Source organism: Eleutherodactylus coqui, chromosome 10, assembly GCF_035609145.1.
Source record: "Eleutherodactylus coqui strain aEleCoq1 chromosome 10, aEleCoq1.hap1, whole genome shotgun sequence".
In the NCBI taxonomy this organism is placed as follows: Eukaryota; Metazoa; Chordata; class Amphibia; order Anura; family Eleutherodactylidae; genus Eleutherodactylus; species Eleutherodactylus coqui.
Window position 1 is genome coordinate 140,383,617 of NC_089846.1, and position 22,581 is coordinate 140,406,197.

Consider the following 22,581-nt stretch of genomic DNA (forward strand, 5'->3'; position numbering starts at 1 on the left):
TATAATGATATATGTACAGCTGGTATAACTTATACATCTCCTGTATATAGTGATATGGACCATGCCGGTATAACCTGGGGATCTCCTGTATATAATTATATATGTACAGCTGGTATAAGTTATACATCTCCTGTATATAGTGATATGGGGCATGCTGGTATAACCTGGGTATCTCCTGTATATAATTATATATGTACAGCTGGTATAAGTTATACATCTCCTGTATATAGTGATATGGACCATGCCGGTATAACCTGGGGATCTCCTGTATATAATTATATATGTACAGCTGGTATAAGTTATACATCTCCTGTATATAGTGATATGGGGCATGCTGGTATAACCTGGGTATCTCCTGTATATAATTATATATGTACAGCTGGTATAAGTTATACATCTCCTGTATATAGTGATATGGGGCATGCTGGTATAACCTGGGGATCTCCTGTATATAGTGATGTGGAGCATGCTGGTATAACCTGGGTATCTCCTGTATATAATTATATATGTACAGCTGGTATAAGTTATACATCTCCTGTATATCTCTGATCGTGAAAAATCGCCATTCGATTCTGCGCTGGGCTTTTCAGTAACCTGTAACAGACTGTACTTGTTGTGGATCCATGGTGCGGACGCCGACCGAGGATTCCGCAATGCAAATCCGTTTGTGCGCAGTCGGCTCGAAGCTGCCAGTCCGCGGGCGAGATGTCATAGCGAGGTCCACAACGATAAATCGCCTGCGGAGCTCGCATGACACGCTTTCTATAGGATAACTATGGAGAGTGCAGCCCGACGTCCACGAGCGCAGAATCATAGCGATTATCCGCTGGAGTGATTCAAATCGTGGAATGCCGTGATTCTCTGCAGTGATCAATTAAATAGTGATTGAATTGAATGAATGGCCGAGCGCTGTGACCAATCAGGAGTCCCTCCCTCCTCCAGTCCCTCTGGGCAGCTCCATGTGTCCCTCCCGCATATATCTATAAGCCACAGCACTTCTGCTCGATTAACAATCTGATTGGTTGTTTGGGTTGGCTGGTTCACAGTGATTGGTTGTTTGGGTTGGCTGGTTCACAGTGATTGGTTGTTTGGGTTGGCTGATTCACAGTGATTGGTTGTTTGGGTTGGCTGATTAACAGTGATTGGTTGTTTGGGTTGGCTGGTTCACAGTGATTGGTTGTTTGGGTTGGCTGGTTCACAGTGATTGGTTGTTTAGGTTGGCTGGTTCACAGTGATTGGTTGTTTGGTTGAATCCAGCAGAAGTGCTGTGGAATATATATATATGCGTCCCTCCCCCCCCTGCAGTCACTCTGGGCAGCTCCATGCCAAAGAGGGAGGTGGCAGCTGCAGAACACAATATGGCGATGCCCACAGTCTGACCGGAGTTAGTTAGTCCAGGAGGACAGTGACATCTCATGGCTCTGATCAGAGGCCTCCTAAGGAGAGGTGAGTGGGCCCTGATGAGGAGTCTCCATAGTCTCAGTGTGTGCGTGTGCTAGACATGACGGGTAACACTGGCAGAAGACCTTGTGGTTCTATTAGATCCTAATCCAGGTGTAATAGTACCAGCACAGGACTCCAGGCGCTGCCTGCACTAAACTTTGTCCCCCCCCTGCTCCCCCCCCCCGCTCCCTCCTGCTCCCCCTCCCCCCGCACTGAACTTTACCCACTGCTACTTTGTCACATTGACTCTTGATCCAGAGGCGGCTGTGAAGGTGCGTAGATGGTCTAAGACCCCTGTGTAATAGAAGGACCCCACTGAGCTAATAGGGATGTACATACAGTAGTGGCTGACCACTAGGGGGCACTGATCTCAGTGTGCGCTGACAGTTGTCAGCATTCCCTGGCATGCTGGGAGTTGTAGTTTTGCAATGTTGCAGACCACCGTTCTAGGAAGTAATTGTTTTAGATGAGGGACATAATGTTTCTGGGCAGACTGGCACTGAAAGGGTGGTGGTGGGTATAAGGGCAGCTTAAGGACCAATAAGATGGGACAAATGGCCAGTGTAATAGAACATATTGATTTTTGGGGTTCATTCATATTTGCATATTTTCCCAGTTTCTTTGTAAATAAATGGCAGCGCGCCGCCCCCTGTATATTGACCCGCCCCAATACCGCATTAAACCTGCGACGTTTGTGTGATGCGTTTTTAACATTAAAAAAGTCCTATTAACATTTGCTTTAAAAAAACGCAGCTCCATCGTGATCGCAGGCGTGAAGGCACCCCAAGGCGAGGCTCGCGCTAGAACAGGACGGGCTGCGACTTTTCACCCCGCGAGCGGATTATCACAGTTGATCTCTGCTCATGGGCATGGGAAAGCATTTTGCATAGCATGTCTATAGGCAGTATTTGCTGCAGGATCTGGAGGTGAGCGCCCGCTCCGGAGCTCACAGTGCAGACACCCCCGATGCCTCGGGCCATAAACACTTCATATTCCACAGCAGGAAACCCACAACAAATACATTGGAAAGTCACAGCGGCCAAATCTGCTCCTAAGGCCAGGCAGGTATTAGTGTATCTTGACGCCACCAGGAAGTGCTGGTGGAGTCAAGGGTGACGGGGGTGACGCCCCCTGTAGCTGATTGGCTGGACAGAATAACGTCTGTGTGGAAAAGGCATACAGCATGGGGTCGGATTGCTGTAGCCAGGGAGCATACACTTTGTAGCCGTCGGTTCTGGCACCCCTTGTCAAACAACATGTATCTTGACTCCACCACTACTTCTGGTGGCGTCAAGATACACTAATACCGGCCAGGCTCACACGGGCGGATTTGAATTGCGGATTCCACAATCAGCGGACGATACGCGGTAATACACGGGCATTGAAAGGCATGAACCTTCGCCAAAATGCTCAGACGTGTAAGTAGGAGTTGGGAATTCCACAAGCGGAAGAAATGCGCACCATCTCTATTTTAGCGTGGACGGCCTTCATTGGAGTCAATGGATGCGAGTGTTCGGTTGCCCAGACACAATTAACACTGCCTGTGAGCCGCTGAAATGCTCACTACTTCATAGGGAAATAGATAGAAAAGCCGGAATGCCAACGGGAGCGGAGCGGGAGCTTTCATCCCCGTGGACCATTCGCAGCGCGTTGTGTACATCCACGCGGAAAAACTCTCTCATCCACGATTATTCGCAATTACTTTCTGCAAATGATCAAAGGTCGTCTGCTGAGGAAATCCAGACCCGTTCGTGTGAGCCCAGCCTTAACCCCTTAGTGACCAGCCCATAGTGTTTTTACGTCCTGGCATGCTGGGCTTAATTCCCAGAGGAGGTAAAAACATGCATCCTCTGGGAATGACAGCCCTGCGGGCTCTGGACGTGACAGCTCCATGCTGCCGGTTACTGGAGGTAGCCGACAGCATGAAGCTGTCATCTCGGGCCGCGGGACCCCACTCCCGGTCACGGGATCGCCGGTTTGCACCAGATACCGTCGATCGCGTTAAAGTCTATGGGCAGTAAAAAACAATGGAAGTTTCAGTTCCCCTTACGGATCGGATCTGTAAGTGGAGCTGAGAACACTCACCCCCCGTCCTCCGCGCTGTCCGGCGTCTTCCTTCTCCTTCCCGGACCCGCCGCCAGTGTCTGCGCGCCAGACGCATTACGTCACGCGCATGCGCAGAGAGACGGGAGGCCCGGGAAGTTTAAAAACTCCCTGCTCTCGGCTAGTATGAGTAGCCGAGAGCAGGGAGCTGTCACCGGATCCGTTGTATGCGGTTCCCAGTCACATGACCGCTGCTATCCAATGGATAACAGCGATCATGTAAAAGTTTTAAAAAGTTTAAAAAAAAAAGGTTGTTTCATCTGCCCTCATGGATCATATCGGTGAGGGGAGAAGAAATTAGGTACCTAAGGCCCCCAGATTTAACCGCAGACCTTACCCCAGCTTCTGCGCATGCGTCCGTCACGAAAATGGCAGACGCAGGCGCAAAAGCTGCAGATTGCCGGGGTAATTTAAAATCTCCCCGTACCTGGCTACTAAATGTAGCCAAGCGCCTGGAGATTTCATGGGGGGCCACGGCACGCGGTTCCCAGTCACATGATCGCCGTTAGCCACTGGATAACGGCGATCACATAAAAGTAAAAAAAACTAAAGTTTCACCTCCTGTCACGGATTTGATCCGTGAGCGGAGGTGAAATCACTGAATTAAGGCCACTGGCGATGTCCCCCGATGGGATCCTTATCTGTGGACCTTTCCTCAGCTTTGGCGCATTCGCCCGTCGCCAAAATGGCGGACACAAGCGCAGAAGCTGAGTAGGGCATGGGGAAATTTAAAATCTCCTGGCAAATAAAGGTAGCCAAGAGCTTGGAGATGTCACGGGGGGCCGCGGTGAGTGTTCCTCGGTCACATGACCGCCATTATCCATGGATAATGGCGATCACGTAAAAGTTAAAAGACAGTTAGGGCTCATGTCCACGGGCAAAATATGATTTAAGATCCGCAGCGGATCTCCCGCATGCGGATCCGCACCCCATAGGGATGCATTGACCACCCGCAGGTAGATAAATACCCGCGGATCGTCAATAAAAGGGATTTAAAAAAAAAATGGAGCATGGAAAAATCTGGACCATGCTCCATTTTCGTGCGGGTCTCCCGCGGGGACGGCTCCCGCGGGCTTCTATTGAAGCCTATGGAAGCCGTCCGGATCCGCGGGAGACCTAAAATAGGAATTTAAAGTATTTACCATCCGTAGCGGACCGGGAAGGTCTCCTCTTCCTCACGGCCGCATCTTCCTTGCTTCGGCTCGGCGGATGTGCCCGGCGCATGCGCGCGGCACGTTGACGACGTGCCGGCGACGTGCCGCCGGCGTCAGGAATTCATCCGCCGGCCGAAAATGAAGATCCGGCCGTGAGGAACAGCTGACCTTCCCCGCCCGCGCCGGATAGGTAAATGCTTTTAAATTGCTATTTTCGGCGCTCATGTCCGCGGGGCAGGAGGGACCCGCTGCAGATTCTCCATTGAGAATCTGCAGCGGATCTGATTTTCCCCGTGGACATGAGGCCTTAAAGTTTGATGTGCGTTCAGTTTGGGCCCCGTTGTGCATCCAGACAGAAGATTAGGGCCACAATGGGTATGTCTCTGAACGCGGGACAAACGGGGGGATTCATTTTGGGGTGAACGTCTTCATTCCTATGTATGCTGTACAAAACTATTTTTAAATTGATACAATTGCCAAAAAACCAAAAATTTTAATTTTTTTCCTTTTGCTTTGCTTCGCTTCATTCAAAAACGGTGGGGTCAAAACACGCAGTACACCCCCATAGGAATTCGTTAAGGGGTCTAGTTTTCAAAATGGGGTAATTTGCGGGTGTTCTATATCGCTTTGGCTTCTCAAGGGCTCTACAGGTGGGCAATGGGGCCTGAAATGCCTTCAAGCAAAATGTCTGTTCTGAAAACCACCCGCTGCTCCTTTCGGTTTGGGCCCCGTTGTGCATACAGAGAGAAGATTAGGGCCACAATGGGTATGTCTCTGAACACGGGACAAACAGGTGAAAGATTTCATTCATATGTATGCTGTACAAAAAAAACTATTTTAAAAATGACATAATTGCTAAAAAAAATTTAAAATCATAATTTTTTCTTTCTGCTTTGCTTCGATTCATTCAAAAATGGTGGGGTCAAAATACCCCGCACACCCCTAGATGAATTCGTTAAGGGGTCTAGTTTCAAAAATGGGGTCATTTGTAGGGGTTCTCTATCGTTTTGGCCGCTCAAGGACTCTACAGGTGGGCAATAGGGCCTAAAACGCCTTCAAGCAAAATGTCTGTTTTGAAAACCACCGGCTGCTCCTTTCGGTTTGGGCCCCGTTGTGCATCCAGACGTAAGATTAGGGCCACAATGGGGATGTCTCTGAACACAGGACAAATGGGGGTATCCATTTGGAGTGCAAATCTTCATTTTCATGTGCACTATAAAAAAAAAAATCCTGTGTTTAAAATTACATATTGCAAAAATATGAAATTTTATTTTTTCTCGTCTAAATTGCATCAATTCCTGAAAAGAAACTGTGGGGTCAAAATCCTCCTGACCCCCTCAGTGAATACATTAAAGGGGTTGTCCCGCGCCGAAACGGTTTTTTTTTTTTTTTTAACCCCCCCCCCCCCCCGTTCGGCGCCAGACAAACCCGATGCAGGGGTTAAAAAAACAAACTGCTCAGCGCTTACCTGAATCCCGGCGGTCCGGCGTCTTCATACTTACCTGCTGAAGATGGCCGCCGGGGTCTGCTCCCTCCGTGGACCGCAGCTCTTCTGTGCGGTCCATTGCCGATTCCAGCCTCCTGATTGGCTGGAATCGGCACGTGACGGGGTGGAGCTACACGGAGCCGGCATTCTGCACGAGCGGCCCCATAGAAGACTGCAGAAGACCCGGACTGCGCAAGCGCGGCTAATTTGGCCATCGGAGGGCGAAAATTAGTCGGCACCATGGAGACGAGGACGCTAGCAACGGAGCAGGTAAGTATAAAACTTTTGATAACTTCTGTATGGCTCATAATTAATGCACAATGTACATTACAAAGTGCATTAATATGGCCATACAGAAGTGTATAGACCCACTTGCTGCCGTGGGACAACCCCTTTAAGGGGTGTAGTTTCTAAATGGGGTCATTTGTGGGGGTATCTATCATTCTGACACCTATGAGCCTTTGCAATCTTGGCTTGGTGTAAGAAAACAAAATGTTCCTCAAAATGTTGATAATCAATGTTAAATTTGTACGTCTCCTAAATGGTTAAAAAAAAAAACTTAAGTTTTTCCAATGTGCGCCCAAAATAAAGTAAACGGGTGGAAATATAAATCTTAGCAAAATTTCTATATTATGTTTGCACATATTTGAGATATTGCAGTTGGAAATGTGAAAAAATGATATTTTTCAAAATTTTCCCAGTTTTGGCGCTTTTAATAAATAAACACAAATTCTATCGGTCTATTTTTTTCCCCCAAATGAAGTACAACATGTGGCGAAAAAACAATGTCAGAATCGCTTGGATATGCAAAACCTTTACGGAGTTAAACCATGTTAAAGTGACATGTCAGATTTCCAAATTTTGGCCTGGCCATTAAGGCGCAAACAGGCTTGGTCACTAAGGGGTTAATGGTGTAGATCTGCTGTGGGTTTTAACCCCTGTATATCGAGGGATGAATAGGTATATTGTGGATTTAGAATCGGGTAATGGTTTTTTTTTGTTTGTTTTTTTTTACGCCAAAATGCACCGCAATCGCAGAAAGTAGAGTGTGACGTTGGTCTGATTTTCTTAGACCTACATTGCGGTCATCCATGTGAACACAGCCTGACTGATATACTGTTATGTGTGATGAAAAAGCACCGTATAGACTGTATCATGTCCTTTACCCACAGTCCGCAACCCCGGACCCGTAGAGAAAGAGCTGGTGATCTGTAGCCTCAGTGCTATGGCTCCAGGAACCGGTTTCCTGGATGCCATCCTGACGTAGAAGGAGGTGTTGGTGCCCTGTGCCGACTTGGCAATGGACCTTACGGCACCAGAAGTGTTGTAGCATCTATATAGCCATATGTTCTGGGCACCTCCTATGAGTGTGTGCACAGTATGGCGCATGTGTGGAATAGAGACCTCCTGAAGTGTGAGCGGAGGTCTGGAGCCAGTTGGCCACCAAGGCAGCAGGCTACCATACTGATCGAGAGGCAGATAAAGAGTGACTTGTGTAGACAGTGCGAGGAAGACAGGTGGCTCCTGGGGGCTGGAAGCCTGAGGAGGGTTAGCTGGTGAGTCAGAGAGACGATGTTGTCCAAGGGAGTCGGTGTCTGAAGCATCTTATTAGTGCTAATCGGGTTCAGCATCATATGAAGGACTGGTTGCCCCATGGTGGTCAAAGGCCAAAGAAAGACAAACAAGCCCCATTGAAATCAGTGGAGGTTCAGTACAGCGTTTTTAGTGGGTGTTTAAAATGCTGTAAAAACCGCCTGTGTGAGAATGGCGTAAGAGTGATGGGTCTGTATATGACATGGCACGTTGGCGAGAAGAGTTCATCTTATATGGTGATGAGAAGTGGGCAATGAAATGATGTTGGATGTCATTTGATCCTCAGACCTCCACAAGGTGGCTCTAGGTCTCCGGAATATGTCTTCTGAGGCGGGACTATCCTCATACAGCTATGAAACTCTGAAAGTCACCGCGCCAGCAGATCACGTCTTCCATGTGGAGATAAACCGTCCCGAGAAGAGGAATGCCATGAACAAGGCCTTCTGGAGGTACTGAGGTCTAACATCACTGGTTTCTATGTGGCTACTATATTCAGTAGCGCAGTACAGATTACCCGTCGGCACTAAGGGCGCGCTCACATGGAACGTGTATGTGCCCCTTATGTTGAATCCCCAGGGCCTATATTGGTGCGTATTAAGCGCCATAATAGGACATGCTACATTGTATTTACATACTATGAGTGGCCAATAGGAACCAACGGGCTACCTTTGCACCACATATTCCGCGGGTCACATACGGCTCGGTAGGTGAGCCCTTAATGGTCGGGTCATGGGGCAGAACTATCAATGTTCTCGCTTCTCCAATAGTGGTATTCCATCATAGACATTTATAGCATGACCGAGGATCTCCCGGCCGCCGCATCCGTGCAGGCAGCGAGCGCAGAGGATGGTTATGGCCCTCCGCATCAGTGTCTACTGGAAATAGAGACAGCGGAGCACAGCTGCTTGACCGTTTCTGTAGCTGCCATAGAAATGGAGAGATCTGTGCAGCTGAGGGCTTATTCACACGGGCGTACTTACGGCTCGTATTAAACGTGTATTTTCTACACGCGTTATACAGAGTCCCATTGGTCTGCGTTGGGGTATTCAGACCGGCACAATATCGCGCTCGCCAACATGGGATTTCCCCACGGATGCAAGTTGTTTCCGTGTTAAAAAGCCTCACATCACTTCCAGGAAGTAGCGATCCTCGGCCGCAGCTAAAAGGATCTCGGAGTGTTTCCCATTGTTCTCAGTGAGAATCCTCACATCGCACTCGCATACACCGCGCACGCCGTTCAGTGCTTTGCTGGCCCCATTGGAAGCAATGGCCGACGCTCTGCGAGGTGTTCCGAGGGATCGTCCAACGATGAGACAAGCGGCATTTTTCTGTTCGTTTTTTTCCTCTGCGACCGCTGATGTGTATGACGCCATTCACAAGAATGCGGTTCATATCCGTGCGTCTCGCAGCACACAAATCTTGTACAACTTCCTCGGCCGTGTGACATGTGGCGCCGGCCTACTCTCCCGTGGCCCAACATGGACGGGCGGTGAAGTTCTTATAATGCTTTATTGGGATAATAATATGTGTTTCCCCCGCAGGGAGATGGTCCTTTGCTTCCAGGCCCTCGGAGAAGATAGTAACTGCAGGGCAGTAGTCATTTCTGGCGCTGGGAAGATGTTCACATCAGGTCAGTGCTACGCCCAATATATCAGTAACACGCCCAGTTGTCAGTTACTGCTCACTATGTGAAGATATGGCATAACTTCTTGAGGGCATCTTATCAAAATGACCCCTAATGATCATTAGAAGAAAGTGACCTCACCTCTACGAAGGCCTGAAGGGAACCTGTGCCCTCCTACAAGCACCATGACCGTAGTTACAGTGCTTACAGGATCGGTCCCACTGAGTCCGGGAGTAAAATGACTATATTGGACAGGTTCTTCATTCTTGTGCCGTCACCCTCGGAAGTCCAACCCTTCATCTATCAGTCTCTTCATTCTATGTGCATGCACTCCACTGTTCTCTATGGAAATAGTCATGCTGATAGACGGGGCACCGACTTCCTGGGCTGGCATCACGGGAACAGGGAGTCCGGTAAGTATAAAGATTACACCTCCTGACCTCGGTGGACCTCTCCTAACGTAGTTTATGGTTCTTATAGGAGGGGTTCGGTTCCCTTGAACATTTTTATCTGCAGTTCCACCTCTGACCCTGCTCTGTGCAGGCTTTACCACACAACCCCATTTACCCAAATAGGAATGAGCTGCAGTGCTTTGCATTGTTCCTGGTGGGACATGATGGTCCTCCGCCACTTCATTCTCTGTGTAAGGCCTCTTTCACACAAGCACCAGCAATACAGCAGCGAGAAAAATGCAGCGATATCGCATCTGTGTTCCGTACGATATCACTGCGTTTTCTCGCAATTTAGTGTCGCTACAAAGTCACACAACCTTGCAGCGCTCTTTTGATGGGATTTTCAGGGGGGCTTGAAATATAAGCCCTACCCCCGAAATAAGCCCTGGCTGCATTAAAAGAAAACCAAAAAACACAATACATCACCTAACAGGCACAGTCCGCTACGTCACACTTCTCGCAGGTCGTTGGAATACTTACTTGTACCTTTCCCCCAGCGCTTCCTGGTCAGGGGTTAAAAACTTAGCCTCCAGGAAGCACTGGCTCTGATTGGCTGAGCCATGGCGTCAAGAACCAATCACTGCAGGGCTCGATGAACCAATCACAGCCATCCAATGATTTGTAGGGCTGTCGCTGTAGCGAAAGTCATACGACTTTGTCACCTGTGTGAAAGCAGCCTAAAGGTAACTTAACATGACAGTCATACTCAGTAATGTACGGCGATCTTTGAGTTTACTATGGAGTCAGCGGTGAGCGGGCTGGAAGGTGCTGGAGGTTGGCGGGGGGAAGTTGGAGCCTCGGTGATGGATGGTGATTGGTCTGAAGAAAATGGCGAGAAGAAGTCTGAAAGCTCCTTCTGTGAAGCTCGGGCCCCAGCAACAAGAGCGGATTGGGGAGAGGAAGCTGATATAAGGAGGTGCCGACCGGACGGGGGCTTCAGTTATTTCTACAGCACCACAAGATTGTGAGCAGTTCCTGAATCCAACTGACGGTTCCTGTTCCTGTCGGCTCCTCTCACAACTCCTGGATGTCATGGAGCAACAAGGAGATGCTTTTGTTTGTACTCCACCATTGCTGCTGCCACTTCCTTGCTCTATTATGGACTCTATTGGATCCTGCTGTGCGGCTTTGCACTGGAACCACCTCTTCCGGTTCTTGGAGATCTACTAGTGTGGCTGCTGGATCTTCCTCACTCGCTTTTTACTCTCACAGCTTCAGACCCTCTGTGAAGATGGAGGACCTTCTGCAGCGACTGATAGTCGGCGTGTATGAAGCAGACGGTGAGGAATAGCTGCACAGATGTCTGCAATCCCCTGCGCTTCAGCTTAGGACTTGTCAGCAGCGCCGGCCAGGAGGAGCTGCAGAGGACATTGTGTGAACGCTTGTATCTGAGGAGGATTCGTCAAGAGAAAACTGACAGCGAAGCGAACGCTGAAGGAGAGAGACACCTTTTACCTTCATCAGATCGGAGGCAACTGTATCCTGGCAGCAGGAACAGTGCCCATCTGATGCCAACACCAGCAGGAACAGTGCCCACCCGATGCCAACACCACGTCCTGTGCTGGTGCAGGGTACAGGATGGTGAGACCCCCCACCCCCCCGGTAACCAGACGGTACCCCAGGTTACTGACATCGGTGTATAGGAGGATTTATCCTGGATACTACCTGAGGGCGTGGTCACACGAGCGCATAAACGGCGCGTTTTTGCGCCCAATCGTATAAACGTGACCATCTGAGGCGTTGGTTTCCAATGTATTCGTTCACACGGGCAATTTTACGGCGCGTAAAAACGGCAACCTGCAGAAAACAGAACATATGCGACCGAAATACGCGCCAACGTATATTCGATGGCCGAAAAGATAGTTTCAAAAGTAGGAACAAACGATAATAGGCTTTCTAGCTCTGGTCATGATCGCCGAAAAACATTCTTTCCAGCGATTAAACGCTGCGCACGTGCGAACGTACATACGCCTACGCTCGTGTGACCGCGCCCTAAGGTAGATGTGTCCGTGTTAACCCTTGCTAGGGCTGGTTCAGGGGGGATGATGGGGAAATGATGTCTGTGTTTTATTAATGGTGAGTGCAGAACTGCGGACATGGCCGGCCGCTGCGGGTGGGCATAAATATGGAGTGCTTGTTAGTAGACTGGAGCATCTAGGGCTAAGTCTACTCATATATATATATATGTGTGTGTGTGTTTTGGATTTAATCTGAGTGAATTTCTGAGGTCTCTCGCTGTTTGGGAGAGTATTAGCAACTGTTGAGAGTGTTGAGAGAGTGTTGGTGGTATTTCTGTGTAATTGTTGGCGGGGGCCTCGGAGCGCTGCGTGGAGTTGTAGCAGCCGGTGGTTTGTAATGCTGCTGTGTTAATCAGATTTGGTTTTTAGTTAATTGTTTTATCACCGTTCCCTTCAGTATAAGAAGCTAATAGAATGACGACGACCCTAAGAAACAGAGATCTTTTAGCAATTGGTTACAGGCTTTCTGTATTGTTGTTGATGTATTCTTTGGACGATCCTCCGCTTCTATGTCAGGTTTTGTCAGCAAATGAACAATTTGTTGGGATCTCCTGGTTTTCATAAGATGAGATGTTTCATCAAAAATAGGTGATTTACCCCAATATCAAATGGGATGTGAAGGATGTAAGATTATGGCTGAATTTGGTTTTACCTCAGTGTTATTAAGTGGCTTTTAGGATGCATCCTTGGGGCACCTCAGTATTTTGGATATGAAAAGGGGTGTGCTTTGCATTTAACCCCTTTAGTGGCACTGAAAATCTCCGGGGCTCGCTGCACTGGCCATACAGTTAAAGGGGTTGTCCCGCGCTGAAACGTTTTTTTTTTGTTTTTTTTTCAATAGCCCCCCCGTTCGGCGCGAGACAAACCCGATGCAGGGGTTAAAAAAGAAAACCGGATAGTGCTTACCTGAATCCCCGCGCTCCGGTGACTTCTTACTTACCTGGTGAAGATGGCCGCCGGGATCTTCACCCTCGGTGGACCGCAGGGCTTCTGTGCGGTCCATTGCCGATTCCAGCCTCCTGATTGGCTGGAATCAGCACGTGACGGGGCGGAGCTACGAGGAGCCGCTCTCCGGCACGAGAGGCCCCATTCAGAAAAGAAGAAGACCGGACTGCGCAAGCGCGTCTAATCCGGCGATTAGACGCTGAAAATTAGACGGGCACCATGGAGACGGGGACGCCAGCAACGGAACAGGTAAGTGAATAACTTCTGTATGGCTCATAATTAATGCACAATGTACATTACAAAGTGCATTAATATGGCCATACAGAAGTGTATACCCCCACTTTGTTTCGCGGGACAACCTTTAAACCTTAGAAGATTTCCGTGGACAGCTCTAGTGCTGAAATACTGGCCAGGACATAGTCATTGTGCCACTGTACACGTTTGATACTTTGAATTACCTCAGGAAAATCTCTGGGGCTTGCTTCGCTGACATGGTAATAATAAACCGTCCACTGAAGGGGTTAATGGGAATCATTGTAGATGGAGAATTGTAGGTACCGACGAGTCTCTATATTGTGCCGGGGCTCATCCTTATATTGGTTTAGTCAGAAATCGGGACAAAATTTCTTGCATCCAATAAGTAGAGAATTTCCTGAAAAAAGTAGCCAGTGAGACTTTCACCGGGGTCAGAAGTCGGCCCGGCTCATCAGAGAAGGCTTTTTGAACGGCTTCTTCGTGCCTGAGTCCACAGGACTCGGCTGTAAGGAGTTAATAAGTGAAGTTCAGTTATTTCCTATCTTGATATTAGTTCAAAGAAAAGATTGTTAAGGAAATAGATGAGGGTCAGATTTCAGGTCATTTTGATACCTCTGTTGGTCAATGTGAGGTTGTCCCCTTTAGGGGCGATGCCAAGGAAGGAGTCCGTCTCCCCTCAGTGGTTTATCCTTCATCTTACCCAAGGCAGTTTTCTCTGAAGGTTGAGGTTGACCCTGAGCTGCTTGTCGGTTTGTCTTCACTTCTTTGGTTTGCAGTCCCAGGATGGACTGTTCTTGGTCGTGGCTTCCTTCATCCATGGGGGTTTTCTCAGTTATGTATTTACTTGGAGATTTTTGCCTCTCCTTGAAGCGGGTAGTTTTATAAAAAATAAGAAGAAAAATGGGGCGATGCATTATTTGGATGACTTCATTTGTTGGTTCTCCTGACGAAGTTAATTGTAAGGCGGTTAAAAGGTTTTTGTTCTCCGGTGGTTTTCTTTTTGCTATCCCTCTGGGTCATGAGGAACGTTTTTTCCACGCATCGGCTCAGACTTCTTGGCGGTGTAACTGCTGGCTGTTCCGTCGTCTTCTGTGATCCGGATTGGTAATTTTATTTCTTTTTCTTTCCGGAAGAGTTCAGAGTCACACGAGGTCTTCACTCTCTCAATGAGAATGTTGGCTGTCAATGATCTGCTCTCATGGATGCAGTTTTGCCGGCGTCTGATGGTAGTTCAGCTTCACAAACGGATTTAGTTTTTTTAGCATCCAAATTTAAAATTATTTACGGTTTATGTTTTTTTTTTTGTTTTTTTTTTACTTGTAAGCGAGACTGCGGGGTGTTCTGGAATGTTTACTGGCCGGCTGAACCATGGTGGAGGCTCGACATGGATGGGCATTGGCAGGATGGGAAGGTGTTTATTTCTTTGTACTTTCTAGGCTTACTGCTGTCTATCATGACATTAATGGCAGGGATATATTGTTTCAGGAATGGCTAGGGGTGTCTCCGATTAATTCCTAATTAGAAGAATTGTAGTTGGCTGTACAGAAGTGGATCGGGTGCGTTTATCGGACATTGCTTTGATTATGGGATTGCAGGAGATGATTGTAAAGGCTGCGGCTGTTCTGGGGGGTCATGCCATAGCTATGTCCTGGTCTGGTGGGAATGCCGCCTGCCCCCTGCAGGTGGGTATAAAGATGGATTAAAGATTGGTTATTGGTGTAGGCTTCAGTAGATAGCACTCAGTCTACCTGTTATTATATATGTTGGGTTTTTAAGGTATTAATATTTATAAGGTTACCCCCTTTAAAATAAATGCCGCGGCTTTTCAAATCCACGCGGGCGCCTGTGTGTCTTTATTTCAGGTATATGTTTAGATATTAATATAGAACTCGATGACTTGCATAGAAGAGCCTGTAAAGAATACACCTCCGGAGCCGCAGGCGGGGGACTTGTGGGGAGAGATGAGTATCAGCTCCTTATGCTTTGGCCATGGGGAAGCCGTTTTTGGTGAAATGTCTTATCTCGGACGACCCATTTTAATATTTTTCTCTTCTGCAGGGATCGATCTTATGGATATGGCAAGTGATTTTCTACAGCCGCAGGAAGACGATGTTGCCAGAATTGCCTGGAACCTCCGTAAGAAGATTTCTGAATATCAAAAAAGTTTTTCTGTTATTGAGAAGGTTTGTGTTCCTGTCTATAGAATAAACTACTGGATACCGGATAATTGCTCTTAAAGGGATCCTCAGGGTCTGGAGAAACACAGTAGGCAACACCACCGGCCTCTCTGACTGCCGGAGGCACACTGTGCATCATTAGTCTAAGACCCTGCATCTGCTTCGCTTAGGGACCTTTTAGACGAGCCGAGGATCCTTAGAATGAGCGAGTGACGTCATCGGTAGCTTGTTCACTCGTACACTCCGTGTAGACAGGGACATACATCATTGGCTCGTACATCACTACTCAGCATGTAGTGTCTTAGACTGCCGATGCCTGCCAATGAGATAGTCAGAGAAGCACATCGGTCATCTTTTTTCCTCCAGGGGCACTTTAGTAACATGCATTCTCCTGTGGACCCTTTACACTGGGTGAGCCAGTTGTTTTGGGGAGGCTAGCCCTCTACAAGTTTTCATTAAACGCGCTCCAGTTTAATGGTTTACGTTAGTAGTAAATCATGTCTCCTATGGAATGAGCTTAACCATTCAGAACCCCATAAATGGCCAGTTGACCTCTTACGAGAACTATTAGGTGCTGCAAGGTTGGACTTTTTGACCATATGAATGTTTGCCCGGTAACGGGCTCTTCGAGCATCTCAGTCATGTTTTTACGATTGTCTCCACCCACTTTGTTGATGGTCGTCCTCTCCTCCTTTCGTCTTCCCCTCCTCCCACTATGGGGGTTGGTTTTTCCCAATGATTTGGGTTGTCTGATAATGTCTAGAGCGGTACGGAGCTGCAGACTGATCATTTTGCTTCAAGTGAAAGGTGAGGCTTCGTTAGGTCAAGAACACGTTTGATGAAGTTCCTTGGCACCCATGGATGTCTAAAATGTCTTCACTGAGAGTTTGAAGACCTTAATTCCTCGTCCGGCTTCTTTATCGTCCATAAATATAGACGTCACATTTGAAGCTCTTGATGATGATGATGATGATGATGATGGCGTCTCTCAGCCAGTGTGACTAGTCCTGGGATGGGATCGGGTTCAGTGCTAACATTGTATTTCTACTTGCAGTGCACGAAGCCTGTGATTGCAGCAATTCACAACGGTTGCATTGGAGGAGGTGAGACAACGCTGAGATAACACTGCTTAATTAATGGTGATCAGTAGAATATATCATCGTACTCCCGTGTCTCCCACCAGGTGTAGATCTCATCACTGCCTGTGACATCCGCTACTGTTCCCAAGATGCCTATTTTCAAGTTAAGGTAAGGGACCTCTCTAGAAATGGCTGATTCTGATTTGTCAGTGCATTCTGGTGGCCATTAAAGCGACATTGTATCGAAAGCCTACCTGTTAACCTGTTTAGAACCACATGCCATAAGTGGATGGCGGGTGGTGGCTGGTGATGTATTGAGTAGACCTGGGAGTCAAGCATGATCCATAGTCAGCATGTGTTATTTCTGACAGCTGACACCTGCCTGCAACAGTCGCAATTGCAGTTAGTTAGCTGATTAGATGCCACTGTCAGATTTGGCAGCACATATAAGCAGCCATCTGTAAGGCGGTTTCCTTTGGCACCACATCGGCCCTACTCGTGACACAATTGCAGGGTGCCTATGAATTAACGTGGCAGCTTGGAGCCGAGTGAAGGCTCCCAGGGCTGCCATGAAATGCAGTCTATTAAGCCCTGCCTATGGCAGGGCTTAATAGACTAACATTAAAATGCTCAGTATACTGCTATGCAGAAGTGTTGCAGTATATTATAGAAGGGGTCGCAAGTTGAAATCCCTTTTGAGAAGTAAAGAAAAAAGTGTGAAACAAGTTTAATCAAATGTAAAAAAATTTAAAGACAAAGAGGAAAAACTTCCCATTTCTCAGATAAAATGAATAAGCCTAATTGGTAGCGCCGTGTTCATAGAGGTCCCAACTATTAAATATATCACTATTTATCCCCCATGTAAAATGGCATTTTGCAGACTTTTTGGGCTCCCATCTCCTAGATAAAAAGTGGAATCAAAGTAAGCAAAATTTTGTATGTACCCGAAAATGGTACCAATAAAGTCTCCACACAAAACCCAGTCCACATGTAGCCCCATCGACAGGGAAAAGTCTCCACTTTTATTTATATTTTTAAAAGATTCTTTTTTTTCCCCCGTAATATATAATCTGTACACATTTGTATCGCCACAAAGAATAAAGTAAACGTCATTTTTGCTGCACTGTAAAGACAATACCCCAAATAATGGTGAGATTCTGGAGGGTTTTTTCTACTTTTCCGCCATTAAAATATTTTAAAAGTTTTTCCCTGCATTCTAGTACATTAAACATTACTGTTACCGATCCTCCCACATAAACCGCCCTCATATGGCTGCTGACAGAAGAACAAAAAGCTATGGCTCCGGAAAAGAGAAAAAAAGAAAATCTGAGACATTTATGGTCTTTAAATGGTTAAGGGGCCGACCTGTAAGTGGGGTCATCGGGTCATCTAGTTGTGTCCACAAGGTCACATCAGAAAACTGCCATTATAAAGTGGGGAACAAATATTTTGAAGAAGTAATTCTCTCTCCGTACACAAACAAGCACTGAAAAATCAGCAGGCACTTGTAACATTTCGGCCATCTTGGCCTTCATCAGTGCTTTGCCATCTCTGCACCCCCATATCCATGATATCATCCGCTCTTTTCATGACTCTTGCCTTTATATGCTCTGTAAGTCTCCATAGTGATATGTGTGGGCATCTCCAGGCCCTCCGACTATATAAGACTTTCTTCTTGTAGGAGGTGGATGTGGGTTTGGCCGCTGATGTGGGAACGCTCCAACGCCTGCCGAACATCATTGGTAACAGGAGGTATGTAAAAGCATTACATAGAGGAAATATGAAAATGACTGACTGTAGTGTAGGATGATTTTGATTTAAGCATCATGACCTATGACCTATACTGTACCTTATGTGCCTCTGCTTCAGGCATGTCATATCTCATGGTTTTCCCGTAAGTCACCTAGGTCATCATTCGGTTCTCTGCTTCCACTGCAGTGCAATATTATCTTCAATGGTCTTCTGTTTGTGCTCCTCTCGGTGCCATTACTTCTGTCTGTGTGATATCTACAATTGTTCTGCTGTAGCCAGAAGAGCAGGATTGTAGATATGTACCGAGAGGAGCACAGGCAGAAGAAATCACACCATGAGGAGCACAGGCAGAAGAAATCACACCATGAGGAGCACAGGCAGAAGAAGACCATTGAAGGTATCACACTGCAGTTCAAGTAGGGAGCCAACTGATTGTTAATCAACTAGGAGTGCAACTCAGGAGAGGCAGAGGGACTTTTGCAGGACTCAGAGTGGGCACAGTTTTTTTTGTGGGGAGCACCAAGGTGCCATTATTACCTCATTGGGACACTATTACTTTATGGGGGGTACAAAGAGGTTATCTGGATGCTAGTACCTTTTTGGGACCAAAACAAACACTGTTAATTTGTGATGGGGCATAAAGGGGGCATCATAATGATAGGATACTAAGGGGGCATTACTAATATAGAGGATTATTACTCTATGGGGCAAAAAAGGGCACTATAACTGAGGGGCACTAGGAGGGTAGTATTATGATTTTGTGTTGGGTAAAATGGAAAGATTATTACTATGTGGGGGTACTTACTTTTTGGGGTACAATAGAGGGAACTATTAGTGTGCAGTAGGATAGTGAGTATGTGTGCGAGATCAGCCATGCCTGGGAGAAATTTACATGGCGGTCTGGGCTTAGAGAGAAGAAATACTCAAGCGGACAACTGCAATCATTGATGTAATCTGTGATCACTGGTTTAACTGCACCATAATCATGATCACTGCATAGGGCTGATGTCTGGCTAGTATATGGTGACTGCATTATATAGAGGTATGCTAGAGCTGACCCACAGTATCTAAATCGTCATGTTGTAAAGTTGTCTTATGCTGTTTGTGATGTATATTATCAGGTAAGGTGTAGATTACTAGTAGGGTATAGGGGGGGGTATAAATTAAATCACTGTTCTAAATACTACTACCCCTGCTGTATGCTTTCCACACCCTTATAAGGCCACTCACGCTTTTTCCATGATTCCCCCACAAGTATCACCATGTGAAGGGCTCTACCGGGATGACATCTCTGCTAATTTTTATGTGGTCTGTTAATCTAGCTCAGAGAATCTAAACATTCCTAGGGTATACATATGTATCCTAAGAGGAAAATAAAAAGGAAAAAAAAAAAGTGGACTGCACAGTTTGAAAAATCTGCATGTATGCAGCCACCACTAGGGGGAGCTAAGGAGCTGACTGTATAACTTATACATTAAAGGGGTTGTCCGGCCAGAAACATTGCATGTCATTACTTACGTTTGCCCATTTCCATGCACTTTGTAATATACATTGTGCATGGAAAATTAAGCAAACAGAAGTTATTGACTTACCTGAAGGGATGCCCCCCCCTGTGTTGCTCCTCCGTCGTCCCTGGTTATGACAAGAAATCTTCTGGTTTTCTTGTCGGGCCGGCAGCAGTTCTCGTCGGCATGGGAACGAGCCTCTTCCCCTTCGTGCATGCGCAGTAGTTCGTTCTTCCGCCGGGACCGCGCTGCTCCTGGAAGCCTTGCGGGGGACGCGCGCCGCCGGCGCATGCGCAGTACACTCACTTCCTGGTTTCAGATACCAGTGGAGTGAGTGTCTGCCTGCCGCTGCTGCTGGACGAGAGGCACCGACGTCATCGGGAGCGCGCACGCCGGAGCATATACAGTGGTGCACCATGGGAGAAGACCCGCGGCGCCATCTTTGAACAGAATTTTTAGTAAGTAAAGAAAAAGCTGCTGCAGGTAAGGGGGAAAGTGCTATTGAAAGGGGTTTTAGTTTATCTTATAATCGCTTTGATTTGCAGGTGGCATCTGCAGGAAAAAAAAACAACTTTTTCTGCAGGACAACCGCTTTAACTCAATGATACATTTGTATGCAGCACCTCCTAAACGCCTCCTAGTGGCTGCCGGCGGTCAGAATGTAATTATTTCTATCTCTGTCAATAGAAAATATTTTGACCTCTGAGAGAAATGGAGATTCAGCCCCCTCTAACGGTTGATCCAAAATTCTCTGCTGATTTAATTTTTTTAATATTTTTTAAAAAAGGAGAAAAATTGACCAGATGTTTTTCCTTCTCTTGTAGCCTGGTGAACGAACTGGCCTTTACTGCTAGGAAGATGATGTCAGACGAGGCCCTGAGCAGCGGACTCGTCAGGTACCATGACTGTCACCCCTTATATATGAATGTCCTGCAGCATTATGATATACTATGGCAGAGATTCATCAAAACTGGCACAAAACAAGTGCCGCAGTTGCCCAGATTCTCGGCTCTCGGATGAAACTTCTCCGCTTTTACTTTGCATTTCTTTTGATAAATCTGAAGCTATGGACACTTTTTTTTATCAAAATATCTACGGCACAAAGGTTCAGGCTTGTTAAAGATTGAGCCCTGATACACTGTGACGAGGCATGCAGCTGAGTGAGCAGCACATTGTTGGGAATGGTTCATACGACCGGGTGCTGAAGTCGTTGGCTTTGACCACAAAAATTGACATGGATCAATCAAATTTCACAATTCTTCTACATCGCCCCCTCAGACATGAATGCACTTCTTACTGCAGTGTTGCAAATTCTTCAACCCATTCAGATGGAAGTCTTCTGGTTGGGTGCAAACCAGGCGTCAGCCCCTGGAATTAGATCAGAAATCAGGGAAAAGTGGGTTCCCTTGAGATGTTTCTTCAAATTGGAGAAAAGATGATAGTCCGAGGGCGCTAGATCAGGTGAATGAAGCCCAGGTCAGCCAGCTCTGGGCGATGGCCGTTGTGTGGTACAAGGTATTGCTGTGCAAGAACACAACACGGGGGTCAACTTTTTGCACCTTTTAGACTTCAATGCCTCTTTCAGTTTATCCAGAAGTGTTGTGCAGTACACGGCCGTGATAGTAGACCCCTTTGGAAGGTGGTCCATAAGCAGTATCCCATCTTCATCCTAGAAGACAGATGCCATCACCTTGGATGACCACTTCTGCACTCAAAACTTATTTGGATGTGAGGAATTGCTGTGTCTCCATTCTTTTGACTCCTGATCATACATAAAAATCCACGTCTCATCCTTTATCACCAGTCGTCTGGTTTTGTGGGACGGTCACCGCTGGAGGTCTCCAGGAACGGTCTTCATTGCCGCTGCTGAAGTGACCGGTTCTAAATTTGGCAACATAGTTTTTCGCTGTGGAGTATGAAGAGCTCTTGTCGCCTGTTTGCACCCCGTCACTGTGATGTCATGGCTGCTTTTCAGAAGCAGTGGCCCTCTCCTCTGTGGGCTATGTCTATTATTATTATTATTACCCGTGCTATTCAGGTTTAATTGTTTTCCCTCTTTTCCCCCCAGCCGAGTATTCCCTGATAAGTCCTCCCTTCTTAATGCTGCCTTTGGTTTGGCCACTGAGATTGCCAGCAAAAGCCCTATTGCCGTCCAGGGAACTAAGGTGAATTTAGTGTATTCTCGAGATCACTCGGTGCAGGAGAGTCTGGATTACATGGTAAGTGATCGTCTTGCTCTGCATTTCCTTGCACCTTGGTGATGGCGGTCAGGTAATCCTGTTCTGTCTGTGTTTCAGGCCACCTGGAACATGAGCATGTTGCAGACCCAGGACATCATGAAATCTGCACAAGCCGTCCTGCAGAAGACGTCCCTAAAAGACATCACATTTTCTAAACTCTAAGAGTCCTCAGCGTTCCTGAGATTTCTGCATCTGACTGGACGGTTGGAAATAATCTAATGGAAGTGTCCAGTGCAGAACTGCAAATAAGCCGGGCAGAGGGGATTCCCACTGAGAAGCGCTGGGGTATTCCCTCAGATCTGTCATAGTGTTAGTGGGGGGATTGGCAGTTTATGCAATTATATAATATAAAAGTGTAGCTAAACCTCCAGACTAACCCGTTACACCTCCAGCTGTGAATGTAAGGACAATACTATATGTGCCCTTATGGGGTATGTTCACCCTTGTGGCAAACCTGCCTAACGGTTTTTATAATGACCATTTGGTACAACACTGCCTGCTCGTTAATAACATAATAAACATCGGGTCGCTACAATAAGCTTCGACTGATTCCTCCTGCAGACATTTCTTCACTGTTAATGGCATTTCAGAAATGACCGACTGCCATGTTGTGTATCCGTTACAAAGGATGTGTCAGTGAGATGACAACAGACTCCAAGTGTTTGACTCAGTATTTTCATGCACAAAGTGAAATAATTGCTGCCAGGACTCAGAGCCTGTGAGTCCTGCTTCCCTCGCTCACTCATAGAGAAAGC

At 47.0% G+C, this 22,581-nt stretch overlaps 1 protein-coding gene across 1 annotated transcript; it reads left to right on the forward strand.

The window, feature by feature from the left end:
* The first annotated feature begins 1,292 nt into the window (after positions 1-1,292).
* On the forward strand, positions 1,293-22,364 carry LOC136580992 (delta(3,5)-Delta(2,4)-dienoyl-CoA isomerase, mitochondrial-like). Its single transcript, XM_066581950.1, has 10 exons — positions 1,293-1,446; positions 8,066-8,228; positions 9,321-9,409; positions 15,132-15,256; positions 16,305-16,353; positions 16,434-16,498; positions 18,011-18,081; positions 20,411-20,482; positions 21,655-21,805; positions 21,884-22,364. Exons 1-10 carry the CDS (start codon positions 1,416-1,418, stop codon positions 21,986-21,988), a joined length of 921 nt encoding a protein of 306 aa, XP_066438047.1. The 5' UTR covers positions 1,293-1,415; the 3' UTR covers positions 21,989-22,364.
* The last annotated feature ends 217 nt before the right edge of the window (positions 22,365-22,581 follow it).